The sequence below is a fragment of the Chaetodon auriga genome, chromosome 2 (genome assembly GCF_051107435.1).
Source record: "Chaetodon auriga isolate fChaAug3 chromosome 2, fChaAug3.hap1, whole genome shotgun sequence".
NCBI classification, from domain to species: domain Eukaryota; kingdom Metazoa; phylum Chordata; class Actinopteri; order Chaetodontiformes; family Chaetodontidae; genus Chaetodon; species Chaetodon auriga.
In genome coordinates this window covers 31,452,311-31,465,686 of record NC_135075.1, presented here as the reverse complement: position 1 = coordinate 31,465,686, position 13,376 = coordinate 31,452,311, and the positions used below count along the sequence as shown (strand labels likewise).

General features: G+C 42.4%; 1 protein-coding gene across 3 annotated transcripts; it reads left to right on the top strand.

The window, feature by feature from the left end:
- The first annotated feature begins 235 nt into the window (after positions 1-235).
- ddx27 (DEAD (Asp-Glu-Ala-Asp) box polypeptide 27) lies at positions 236-13,349 on the top strand. Of its 3 annotated transcripts, none has more exons than XM_076746964.1 (21): positions 236-445; positions 1,919-2,068; positions 4,303-4,362; positions 4,442-4,673; positions 4,960-5,012; positions 5,091-5,177; positions 5,544-5,649; positions 5,742-5,915; positions 6,025-6,175; positions 6,289-6,388; positions 6,497-6,638; positions 6,718-6,871; positions 6,975-7,056; positions 9,203-9,380; positions 9,959-10,065; positions 10,346-10,439; positions 10,556-10,647; positions 12,662-12,782; positions 12,879-12,972; positions 13,066-13,125; positions 13,209-13,349. In XM_076746964.1, the coding sequence occupies exons 1-21, from the start codon at positions 362-364 to the stop codon at positions 13,222-13,224; spliced, it is 2,337 nt and encodes a 778-aa protein (XP_076603079.1). In that variant the 5' UTR covers positions 236-361; the 3' UTR covers positions 13,225-13,349. The 3 variants fall into 3 exon arrangements, with proteins under 3 accessions (XP_076603079.1, XP_076603088.1, XP_076603071.1); XM_076746973.1 differs by having other exon boundaries at positions 244-445; positions 12,882-12,972; XM_076746956.1 differs by having other exon boundaries at positions 244-445; positions 12,662-12,800.
- The last annotated feature ends 27 nt before the right edge of the window (positions 13,350-13,376 follow it).

Sequence of the window (13,376 nt, the reverse complement as noted above, 5' to 3'; positions counted from 1 at the left end):
AGCACGCATACCTACTTGACCGCTTCGTTTTAGTATTTCGTTAGCACGTTTTAGTATCTCGTGTGCACGTTTTAGTATGTCGTACACCTAATATTTTTTTTTTCTCCGTGGCACTTTAGGGGCTCCGTACTATTATGAATATTTGGGATTTGGAATAAATGATTGCTTTATTTTGTAAATTAAATTTCATACAAAGAAAAACACTCAGAAACCTTTCAACCGGAAGCGGAAATACACCGCTCTGACTTCCTCTTTCCGTCAACACACGTGTGTGTACGGAGAGAAATCGGAAGAGGAGTGCTGCTGAAGTCGTTTCTAACTGATCCACAGTCTGTGTTCCGATACCGAAGCCCAGTCCGCCATGTTGGAGCAGCTGGGCCTGATCGGGACGATCCGAGACGAGGACGAGAGTCCGGAAGAGCCTGACACCGAGTCCGACCAGGAGGTGAGTCTATGCGGCTCCACAGCTGAAAGCCTCACGGTAGAAACGAGGCGACCAGGCAGCCGGAGGTGAACCAGAGCCCGCCTGGAAAAAAGCAGATTGATCCAGAAGGTTGTTAATTCTTTAAATAAACCAAGTCAAACCGTTTGTACTGTACTAGAATTCAGAAAGCTCTAAAGGGAACCGAAAAAGCTTAGTTTTACCTCTAAATCAGCATTTCTCAATATGACAGTCAGATTTAAACATTTCAGATGTAAAGTTGAGATTTAGTAAGTGTCAGTGTGTGAAATATCACTGTCAGTCTGATGGAGTCAATACAAATGCTGAATTATTTGATGTTGACTTTAGTGGGTTAACTTGCATATAAAACAATATTCTAATCTATTTTTCTGTGGTTCTGACTCTTGAACTGGGTTTGTCTGAGACCTGATCTGACATGAAATAGAAGAAACAGGTCACCTGCTTTATGTTTTTAATTCAGTGTCACATGGAGCATATTCACACCTGTAGTCCACTTTATTTGGTCCGGACCAAAAAGGAAACAAGAGAGAAATGTGTGTTTTTCACTTGTTGTTGCAGCTTTCCAGTACCTTAAAAAGGTCGCTTGTTAGGCAGAGAGTAGGTCCAGTATATTTGTATGACAGGCTGCTGCTGTTCCAGAGAAGCACACTGAGTCCAGAGAAGTTTTGGAGTTTTATTAACACATCAGCTACTACAGCGGCTTTACAGGCGCACATATGATGTTGACTGGAACAAAAGCGATAACAAAAATTACAGCTACCTAAACTCGCCTCTCCTCCCAGTGCAGGTGAAGCAGCCTCTAATATAACCTACCGGCCGTCAACTACGGTGCTCACGTTACCCAAACTCTGCATATCACCATCGCAACAAGACAAAACTAATTGAACACAGAATATTCAATTAGCAAAGCAATGTATGGCTCCTACAGTCGTAGAGAAACGTAATATGAAAGTTGAGTTGATACTTTTTACTTTATTACTTTTTTATACATTTTGCTACTTTATTACATTACATTTCCTCTATTACATTATCTGTGTAGTGTTATTACATCCCTGATTCCAAGAACGTTGGATGCTGTGTCTAAAACATCAATAAAACCAGTCATTTCCAGTCAAAGTGTTTCCTGACAGCAGTTTTCTGAAGTGTCTCTGAGCTCATGTGTTCGTCTCCTTCATCCAATCATGTGTTCACAAAGTGGTGAACCTCCATCTTCTATGAACGACTGAGCCTTTCCAGGATGTCCCTTTCATACCCAATCATGATTCTCTCACCTGTTACCATTGAACCTGTTTACCTGTGGAATGTTTTCAACTGAGTAAATGTCAAAATGGATCAGCAAAGCCCCTGAAACTGCTGTTAGGCCATGACACCTTCACACAGTGTTTTTATATATTGAACTGCACTGTGTGTGTGTGTGTGTGTGTGTGTGTGTGTGTGTGTGTGTGTGTGTCTCAGGATGAACCAATTGTCCTGAACAGGAAGAAGAAGTTTGGGAGTCGTGGGCCGAGACATTTCAACACTGACTTTGAGTTTGGCGAGAGAGACGGACTGAACTGTGATGACGACTGGGTCATGACTGACGTCATGAAACAGCTCAAAAACAAGGTAGAAGCTGCAGCAGAACCTGTTCTGTCACAGTGTGACCAGTTAATAAGCTGGTCCCTTAGTTCATCTTTAGGTCATTGGTTAGGATGTATTTTGTGGTGAGGTCAAGTCAAACCAATATATCACTCCTCCAAAGCAAAAAAAAAATTATTGTAAAAAATCCATTCTAAATTATTTTGAAGATGCCGGTTGGACCTCATGGTGTGGAGGATGTGTTCCTGCAGTCTCCGGTTGATCAGGTTCAACCCCGTGTAGCTTTGCAACTGATGGAGGTTCAAAATGGCTGGGCCAACCGGAGCAGAACTGGCTGCAGACAGAATACTGAAGGGTCTAGACACCAAGGTCACCAGTCGAATGACTGTTACTCAGCCAATATGGTTAAAAATGATAAATAAGAATAAGAATACAAATTTAAGGTTAAAAGCAAAATAATAAAGTATGAAAAATGTTTGAGGCGGCATTTTCCATCGTTCCAGTGGGAAGGATAAGAAAAAGTATGTCAATAAAGGTATAAATTCAGATGAAAGTAATCAGATCTGGATTAAAACATGGGAAAGCTAAACTCTCACACATTTCTAAAAATAAAAGAAATCAGTCAGTCAGTGGGTTACTGACATCACTTAAAACTGCGTTTATGAAATTAACCTACACAGTGAACTTTGCCTGGCTTTAGTCTGAGTTCATCAAACTTACCAGGAGCAGGGACGCAGAACCTTTTTTTGTGTCAGTTTTTATAACACCCCTTGATGACCATACTAAATTTTTGAACACATATATCACTTAAACCTGTAATGCAACAATTAGAAGTGCTTCTGTTGGCTGGTTCTTCATCAAACAGTAAATCTGTTCGGTTCCTTTTGTCGACTCTTCACGTCCTGAAACTTCTCACCGGACACCTGAAGGAGTTTTACCTCAGCAGCAGGTTCAGCGGTCAGAGCAGCTTTTGTTCTTCATAGCAGGAACGTGCTCAGTGTTTCCTCTTCACATGTTTCTCATGTGACAGCAGAGAGCTGAGAAGCTGCTGGAGCTTCAGCTTCAGCTCAGGGGTTCTTGGTAACGTCCACCATGAAGGTCAGATCACACGACACTTTCTATCACTGAGCTTCACGTCAGCTTTTCCTTCATCTGAATTATTCAGATAAATGGACGCTTTGGACAGTTTGACTTTGTCTGCTGCTCTCGGCTCCACAGCAGCAACAAGGCTCTCCTTCACTGGTTCTCCTTCTGAAGGAGGTTTCAGCTTCTTAGCTGTTAGTTAGCACAAACCCGCTGCAGAACACTGTCTGTCAGGATGAGCTCTGAAAGCTGCTTGTTGAGCATCAGACTCCACTGAAGAGCGTTCACTTCATCCATTTGTCCTGCAGCTCGTCTAGTTCAGCATGTTTGTCCTGTGAAGACAGGACCTTCATCATCAGAGAGCTCGTCCTCACGAACTAACTGAGACACACTGGTTTGATTTTACCTCAACAGAAAAATGATTGTTTGTCCATTTCTCCTGGAAACGGTGATGCTCCACATCTGCTTTTGTTTTGTTGACAGTCGTCATGATGTATGTTATTGATGGCAAGCAACTGCTATGTTTGTGTTGCATTCAGGGACCACTTAAAGGGAAGTGTTAGTCTGGATCTAAGAGTTTTGCAGGTAGTTTATGACCTGGAGGCTGGATACCTCCATCTCTGTTATAGATGCCTAACAAATACCAAGCAGTGAGCTTCAGTGCCCTCGTACCTCCACCAGTTTATGCCCTGCAGCAAAGCATTAAGCACATTCACCTTCACATCTGATCAATGTTTCATTTTCGTAAATGTCCTGTTAGTTGAACTGGCTGCATCGAAGGCTGCGAGTTGTGAGTTTTTTTCTGACGTCTCAGGTTCTTGCAATAAAAATCTGATTCTTGCTCCTCATGTTCAGTGTTGGTGGTTCAGTTTGGATCAACATGACGTTCCTGTTGAATCATCAGAAACACATATGACCAACTGTGTTAGAGTAAAATACCTGCTTCTTTGGCCAAAAGTCAAAGCTACCAGCCTGAGGTAGAGAATTCAACTCAGACCTGATGTCCCAGAAACAACACATTCTGCTGCAGTGTACTAACTCTGGAAAGATATATGTCAGTATATTGGTTCTGGTTCTGTTGGTTCTCCAAGAGTGTTTTGGTTCTCTAACATTCTCAGTGGCGCTTTGGCTCGCTAACGTTCCCCTGCTGTATTTTTAACTATCTTCTGTGTTTGCAGAGAACTGCAACCACTCTGGACCAGAAAATAGAGAGAATCAGGAAGAAGAGGAAAGCTGAGGTGAGTGCACTGTAATTTTCGACTTCCTGTCTGGTCAGGCTCGACTTCCTGCGTTTTACAGTGGATTTTTGATCTGCAGGAGAAATCAGGTGAGAGAGGTGTTGCTGAAGGTTCTGCAGGGAAGAACCAGGGGGCCGAGGAGGAGGAGGAGGAGGAGGATGATGATGATGATGATGATGATGATAAAGAGGAGGATGTGAAGCCACCTGATGGAACTGCTAATGAAGATGATGATGATGATGATGATGATAATGAGGAGGAGGATGAAGATGAGTTTGACTCGGGTGATGAGGAGATTCTGACCAAATCAGGTGAGTCCAGTAGAGGCTTGTATTTTGATTACTAACATGAATAAGAAATATTTGAATTCTTTTGATTGATTTAGATGTTTTAATAACCAGATAATCTATAAACTGAGTGAAAACTTAAACATTCTAATGTAATTTGTCCAACTGAACAAATTGTTGCTCTGAACAGAAAACTTAATAAAGACTGAACTTTATTTGATAAACGTAGAAAATGTAAAAATATAACCGGAGTTTAGTACTTTACTTTTATTGTTGATCTCCTGTGGACTAAGTTCCTGTTTCCTGTCAGACACCCTGAGAGACAAAGAACGACGGGGGAGAAAGAGGAAGGCAGGAGAGGAGGTGAGGAAGAGGTGCTGATGATCTCAGGCTCACTGACAGTGTGTACTGGGTTACTGTGGTAACACCTGTGTTTTTCAGGCTCCGGAGTCGTTCTATGAAGACGCGTCTCAGTTCGATGATCAGCTGACTTTTGATGATATGAACCTGTCCCGTCCCATCCTGAAGGTAACCATGACTACTGAGTGTCTCTGAGATCAGTAGAAAAAAGACTGGAGTTGAGGTGACTGATGATGATGATGATGATGATGATGATGATGAGATGACTTCTGTGGATAGTTTTTCTCACCTCCTCCAGCTCTTCCTCCTCGATCGAGGAGGACTCAGTCAAGTTTAGGAGTTCCTCAAACTGTTTCTTCTTCGGACCACAACAAAGGATTTGAACTGCTCAGTTTCCATGTTGCTTCTTTGAGCTGAGCCTGAAGTCCCACCCATCAGGTCCTGCCCCGCCCCGCCCCGCCCTGCCCCACCTCCAGGAGGAGCCCGGTTTTGTTTTGTTGTTGATGCTCGTAACCTCCTGGTGTGTCTCTGCAGGCCATCACAGCTCTGGGCTTTAAGCAACCAACTCCCATCCAGAAGGCCTGTGTTCCTGTCGGCCTCCTGGGCAAAGACCTGTGTGCCTGTGCTGCTACTGGGACAGGTAATGCTGATATACTGGGGCCATTTCGTTATGCTGGGACAAATTTCTAATGATGGAACCAGATAGATTGATGAAAGGATTCCTGTCCTCAGGGAAGACTGCAGCCTTCATGTTGCCGGTTTTGGAGCGTTTGGTTTATAAGCCCAGGACATCCCAGGTTACCCGGGTCTTGGTTCTGGTTCCTACCAGAGAACTGGGGATCCAGGTTCACTCTGTGGCCCGTCAGCTTTCCCAGTTCACCTCCATTACCACCTGTCTGGCCGTTGGTATGACTGTTTACTGACTGATCCGACGGTCTGTCTCAATTCACTCAGTCTGTCTCTAGACTCTGGACTTGGTCTTGTGTTCAAGTAGCCTGTCCTTGTGTGTCCCCAGGTGGGTTGGACCTGAAGTCTCAGGAGGTGGCATTGAGGGCGGGGCCAGATGTTTTGATAGCTACACCTGGTCGACTGATCGATCACCTTCATAACACACCGAGCTTTGAGCTTACTCACATTGAAATCCTGATCCTGGATGAGGCCGACAGGTGAGCAGTGACACCTGCGGTCAAAGAGGCATCACAGAAAAACTGTAATTACCAACACAGCTGGAAGACAAAGACTCACCTGTTTGATTCTGTCTTTTTTCTCTGTTTCTCAGGATGTTGGACGAATACTTTGAGGAACAGATGAAGGAGATCATCAGATTGTGTTCCTACAACAGACAGACCATGTTGTTCTCCGCCACCATGACAGAGGAGGTAAACGCTTACACCTGTGTCATGTGACCTGTGCATCCAGGTGTTTCACTGTGTCATGTGATATCCATCTCCAGGTGTTTCACTGTGTCATGTGACTTCTGTCTCCAGGTGAAGGACCTGGCAGCTGTCTCTTTGAAGCAGCCTATCAGAATCTTTGTTAACAGCAACACTGATGTTGCTCCATTTCTGCGACAAGAGTTTGTCCGAATCCGACCAAACAGAGAGGGAGACAGAGAGGCTGTCGTGGCTGGTATAGACTAATAATACCAACAATAATGTTGTAGTACTTGTACTGCAGTAGTAGCATTGACTGTTGTGTGTTTCGCCAGCTCTGCTGACTCGGACGTTCCAGGATCACGTGATGTGTTTCACTCAGACAAGGAAACAGGCTCACAGACTGCACATCCTTCTGGGACTGATGGGAATGAAGGTCGGAGAACTGCATGGAGAACTGAGCCAGAACCAGAGACTGGAGAACCTCAGGTGCACACACACAGAAAAACAAACATAGGAAAAATGTGCTAATTTGAAAGACGCATCTGCCGTCTTTGTCCTTCTTGTTCTCCTCATTCTTTTTGTTCTGCAGGCGTTTTAAAGATGAACAGATTGACATCTTGGTTGCAACAGATGTGGCAGCCAGAGGTTTGGACATCGATGGAGTCAAAACAGTGAGTCACTTTGTCTGCAGTTAGTGTAGGAGCACAGTAGTTACTACAGAGTTACCATTAAGTAACAGACTGCTGCATCCAGACTGTTTAACTCCAGCAACACGTAGTGTAGCACTGTGTTGATGCTTCTTTCTCAATTCTACATCATAAACCCACTTTTGTTTTGCACTACTGTTATCGATGCTAATATCTCCTCACATTATCCATTTCATCTGGTGCAATTTCTAAGTTGTATGTTTCTCTCAACTGTGCAATAACAATATTTGTTATCCACATTGGCAACAGTACTTTTATAATCTGTATATATTGTGCATATAAAGTATGTAAAAATACAAATAGTAATTGTTTATTTTTATCAATTTACAAAATGCAGAGGGAGTGAACAAAAGAATAATCTAAATCAAATCAATATTTGGTGTTACTAGCCTTTGTCTGTTTATAGCAAACAGGTGCTAATGACCATCAATTTCACACGTAGGTTGAAACATAGCCATTAACTGAAACAGAAACAGCTGTGTAGGAGGCTTAAAAGTGGGTGAGGAACAGCCAAACTCTGCTACCAAGGTGAGGCTGTGGAAGACAGTTTCATGTCACAGCTCATACACCATGGCAAGACTGAGCACAGCAACAAGACACAGGGTAGTTATATTGCATCAGCAAGGTCTCTCCCTGACAAAGATTTTAAAGCAGACAGGGGTTTCAACATGTGCTGTTCAAGCTCTTTTGAAGAAGCACAAAGAAACAGGCAACGTTGAGGATGGTAGATGCTGTGGTCGGCCAAGGAAATGAAAGATGAAAAACACATCAAGCTTATTCCCCGTCAAAATCAGAAGATGTCCAGCAGTGCCATCAGCTCAGACCTGGCAGAAACCAGTGGGACCGAGGTACACCCATCTACTGTCCAGAGAAGTCTGGCCAGAAGTGGTCTTCATGGAAGAATTGCAGCCAAAAAGCCACACCTCCACCATGGAAACAAGGCCAAGCGACTCAACTATGCACAAAAACATTGGAACTGGGGTGCCGAACTAGAACTATCTTCAGCATAAAGAAGAACAAGAAGTCCTGGAAGTGATAGTATGGCCCCATCTCAACATCATCAGGTCTCTCTGGGATTGCATGAAGAGACAGAAGGGTTTGAGGAAGCCTACATCCACAGAAGATCTGTGGTTAGTTCTCCAAGATGTTTGGGACAGCCTACCAGCTGAGTTCCTTCAGAAACTGAGAGCAAGTGTACCTGGAAGAATTGATGCTGTTTTGAAGGCAAAGGGTGGTCACACATATAGATTTGATTTAGATTCTTCTGTTCATTCGCTGCATTCTGTTAATTGATGAAAATAAACTATTGACATATTTTTGAAAGCATTCTTAATTTACAGCATTTTTGACACCTGCCTAAAACTTCTGCACAGTCCCAGTATTTCTCAAGTGCAATAAAACATATGTCATTAGTAGTTTTCTCACAAGAATATCAGCAATAGTTATGGCATTTTTATGGCATTTACGAGTTTTTATCATTGTACAAATGTACATAATTAGTTGTTTTTCTATTCTGTATCCTGTACACTTTTTTATTTTGACCTCTTCATGCCACTGTGTTTGCTGTAATGGCTGTAATAATTAAATATCCCTGGTGTGGGATCAATAAAATCTTATCCTATCTTACTGCAGAGTTACTGCAAGTTTACCACATTCTTAATATAGGGTTGTTATGGAGTTACATTTCTTAAGTTACTAAAGAGTTACTATAGAGTTACTTTGTAGTTACTGTAGAATTATGATGGCATTACTGTGACATTACAAAGGCTTTACTGTGAAATTGCGCTGTAAAGTTACTGTGGAGTTATCATAGAGTGACAGTAGAGTTACTATCGTGTTACTTTGGAGTTACTGAAGGGCGTCTTTAATTATTAGTCACTATATATTTGCTGTAGAGTTAACTTGAAGTTATTACAGGATGCTATAACAACTATGGAGTTACTAAAACATTATATACTGATACAGTGGAGTTATTTTTGTACTACAGTGTTGAGTACTACTAAGTTTTAGAGGGAGTTGCAATAGTAAGTACTTACTGTGAGTCAAATTTGAACATCTGAAGACATGATGTCTCTCTCTCTCTCTCTCTCTGTCTCTGTATGTCTCTCAGGTGATAAACTTCACCATGCCGTCCACGGTGAAGCACTATGTCCACCGTGTTGGCCGGACAGCGAGAGCTGGACGCTCAGGGCGCTCGGTGTCTTTGGTTGGAGAGTCTGAGAGGAAGATGCTGAAGGAGGTTGTGAAGTCAGCCAAGAGCAGTGTGAAGGCTCGAGTCCTGCCACCAGGTACACACACCTGAGAGACACAGAAAGGTGGTCTGAGTTCATAAGCTCTGAGAAAGGGCTTTCTTCTTTTTTGATTGGACTGTTAAGAAAACCCGGAGTGGAATTTTGAGTTGTTAAGAATTTTTGCCTTAGGTCGTGGATATTCTTTTTGGAGTTGGACTTTCGGGGGGGGGGGGGGTTGTTTAATGTGCAGGGGGTTTGTATATCTATACTGGCATCCTATGTGTGGGTTTGAGGTAAAACAAACAAACACGAACTAAACAATCAAAACAAAGTTTAAAGAAAAACTGAACTCAAATGACTGACTGACTCAGTTTAACATCTTAAATGTCAGGAGAGAGACTTGGCTGGCACCCCTAAAAATCAACATCAAAAATAACACAAAATCAAAGTTCCGAGACTCAACCTGTCACAGCATGTCCAGTAAACAGACAGAGCCAGGGGGTAGCTCAGGAGTGAGGAGCTCAGGTCAGGAGTGATGACACTGACCTGATGTTTTCTGGTGATATTTGAACAGAAAGTTTTCTTCAGGTGTGTTGTGATGTAACTCTCTTGGTTTGTGTCTATCACTTGCCCAGAGGTCATCCTGAAGTTCAGAGATCTAATCTCCAAACTTGAGAAAGACGTCGAAGCTGTGATGAAACTGGAGAGGGAGGAGAGAGAGCTGGCTGCATCTGAGGCCAAGGTACACCTGAGCACCGATTCAAATCAGCACCTGAGCACCTGTTCACTACTATGGTCACACACAGTTTAATACTGCACTAATAATGTACAACACCTATCACTAGGTGTCCTCAGGTGTCTGGTTATACTGTCCCATAGTGACCAGCCAATCAGGGTCAAGAATTCTCACATTCACTGGGCAGAAACTCTCCAGGTTGAACCATGAGACAGAGGAAGTCCAAGGACATGTTGGACCTTTGTTAAGTGTGTGTGTGTGTGTGTGTGTGTGTGTATGTATGTAGTTAAGTGTGGCTCAGAAGCGTCTTGATGGCTCCACCTCCTGTCAGTCACAGAGAGTTTGGTTTCAGACTCAACAGGAGAGGAAACAGAGCCGCAGTAAGTAGTAATGCACACTACTGTACTAAAACACATTGTATTACATCATACTGTACTCCACTGGAGTACTCCACAGTACCCCATACTGTATTTTGACCTGTCCTCCTCTTTGTCAGTGTCAAAGGCTCTGCAGGAGTTCGACCTCGCTCTGAGAGGGAAGAAGAAGAGAGAGAAGTTCCTGAAAGACGGCCGGAAAAAGGAGCTGACGGTATTAATAATAATAATAATAATAACTTTAGTGATCAATCAATAATCAGCCACTGTGACGTGGTGAAACTGAAGGTCTCTCACACACAATCAGTTCAGTCTGTAGTTGAGTGACTCCCTCAGGGTTTCTCAGGTTGTAGCTCATAAATTTAGATAGATAGAAAGATACTTTATTCATCCCCAAGGGAAATTCACAAGTTCCAGCATATTCCACAAATTTTAAGTAAAAGGCATGCAATAAATAATCTAAAAGCACAGCAAGCAAAGAGTTAAAAGTTAAAGGTAAAAAAAATTAAGAATGTCCACATGTCCAGTGTAATAGGACTAAAAGTACACATGTCCAGTGCAAACAGAATTAAAGGTAAAAATGTCCAAACAGAAGTAAAAGTAAAAATGTCCAATGCAACAGAATGCAAGTTTAAATGTCAAGTGTTTAAATGAGTTTACATGAGATGTCCAGAGTTTAAATGTCCAGTGCAAACAGAACACAAGCTAAGGTGCATGTTTATTTGGCATAAATTGTATAGATTTTGGTGTAGGCAACATTTAATGAGTTCATCAGGAGTCAGATCATATTTCATCACAACAGGCAAAAATGTAAGTGTCGCACTGATTTTTATTGAAAATTAAAGAATGTGAAAACACCATTTGTACTGTATGTGCAGATTAAATTCTTCTAACCCTAACCCTATATAGAAGGAAAAGAATAGAAATGTATGCAGGGCATACAGAAAGTTTTCAGACCCTTAATACACTATATTGCCAGTTTGTGATGTAATTAAGAAATGTCATTTAACAGGAACAGTGGAGGTCAAGCTGAGGTCTGGAAGACCAAGAAAACTTTCACACAGAACTGCTCGTAGGATTGTTAGAAAGGCAAGTCAAAACCTCCTGTTTGACTATAAAAGAACAGAAGATTCAGCAGACTCTGAGTGGTGGTGAATTGTTCTACTGTGCAGCAACATCTGCACAAATATGACCCTCCTGGAAGAGTCATCAGAAGGAAACCTTTCCATGTCCTCACCAAATGATCTGAAGTTAGCAAGGGAACATTTAAGCAGACCTGATTTATTTTAGAAACAAGTCCACTTGGAGACTATGCTATGTTTGGAGACAAAAGGTGCAGAGTTTGATTAAAGGAACACCCCCCTGTTGCAGCTGGTGGATGAGGCACATTTCACTGGTTGAAGGAATAATAGATTCAGTTACATACCAACAAATTCTGCAATCAAGCATCAGAGCTGAACATGAAAAGAGGAAAGTTATGCAACAGGATGATGATCCTAAACACACCTCAAAATCCACAATGGACTCCTTCTAGAGGACCAGGCTGAAGGTTCTGCCGTGGCCCTCAGTCTCATGTATAAACAGCTTCTTTTTTTTTTAAATGAATGTGTTTGTGTCCTAAGATTGTTGCATGTTGATATATATTGGGCAGCAAGATCTGCCTTGTATTTTCCATTTTGAGAGGTTAATTAGCTCCAAGAAATCTGAGAGCGTTAGAGTTGAATTTATTAATGTGAATATTCTTTGTTTTATTGAATGTTTCCATTGTTAGGTGGACGTTCATCTCTGTCTCAGCCTCAGCTGTCCAGCAGTGACCATACATTCTGTTTTCTTTTGGCTGCCACAATTTTTTGTGTCTTCCTTTTTCGATTGCTATCGATTATCGATTTGTGGTCACTGAGTCTGTATTTGGTTACTATCTGTCTGCTTTCTATCTCTGACCATAGAGAGGTATTCTGCCAAGCCATAATCTCTTTTTAAGGCCAGATAATATTCTAATTTACTTTGTTTTTTATCCAAGAGAACGTCATCTCAGAAAAGCTTGTCAGTTTCTGTCTGTCGTGTCTTTCTCACCTATTTTACCTGAATGCAGCACAGGATGTTACATCACTGTTAGAAAAACAGTTTCATTACAGTTGGCTGAGTTCAGTTTTAATGTCAGAGCAGCTTCAAAGTTTAATGTTGGAGTGAGACCTCTCACTTGTGAGTTGATGATCTTTGTGTCTCAGTCTGAGGAGCGCGCTCAGTTCGAGATCCTGAAGGCTCAGATGTTCGCTGAGCGGGCAGCCAAGAGAGAGAGACGACCAAGGAGAGCGAGAGCGATGGTGGAGGATGAGACGCCGCCTGCGGGTCAGAAATACTGCATTGGTACACGGATATACTACATCAGCACTGATATACTCTGCTATAAACAGTCTGACTCAACTGAACTGTGTCTCTTTACAGCAGCCTATCAGAAAACAGGAAAAGGACGCAAGTCTGTGTTTGATAAAGAGCTGACCAACACCAGCAGCAAGGTCCTCAAACACTACAGAGCTGGGTGAGACTGCCTGACTGCCAGCGCACCTGTCAGTTTACCTGTCTGTCTGTGCACCTGTCTCACCTGTCTGTCTGTGCACCTGTCTCGTTACAGACCGTCCTTTGCAGACAGAAAGCGTCTCGGTCTGAACAAGAAGGGTCCTGGCAGCTCAAAGTAAGTTTTACTTTCCCTCTCTCTGGGCCCCACAGAGACTTGAAAGAGAGTTACGATGGCTGACGCTCTGTTCTGTCTGTCAGGTTCAAGAAGAAGTGAGAGCCAAGATGGCTGCCTGGAGTTGTTTCTCCTCCATTAATTTTCTCTGTTGTCTTTGTGTAAAATGTTTGTTTTTTGTTTCATTAGAGAAGTTTTCAATAAAGTTGTATTCTGTCTAAAAACAAGTCTGTAGGTTTTTTGAAATGTAAACG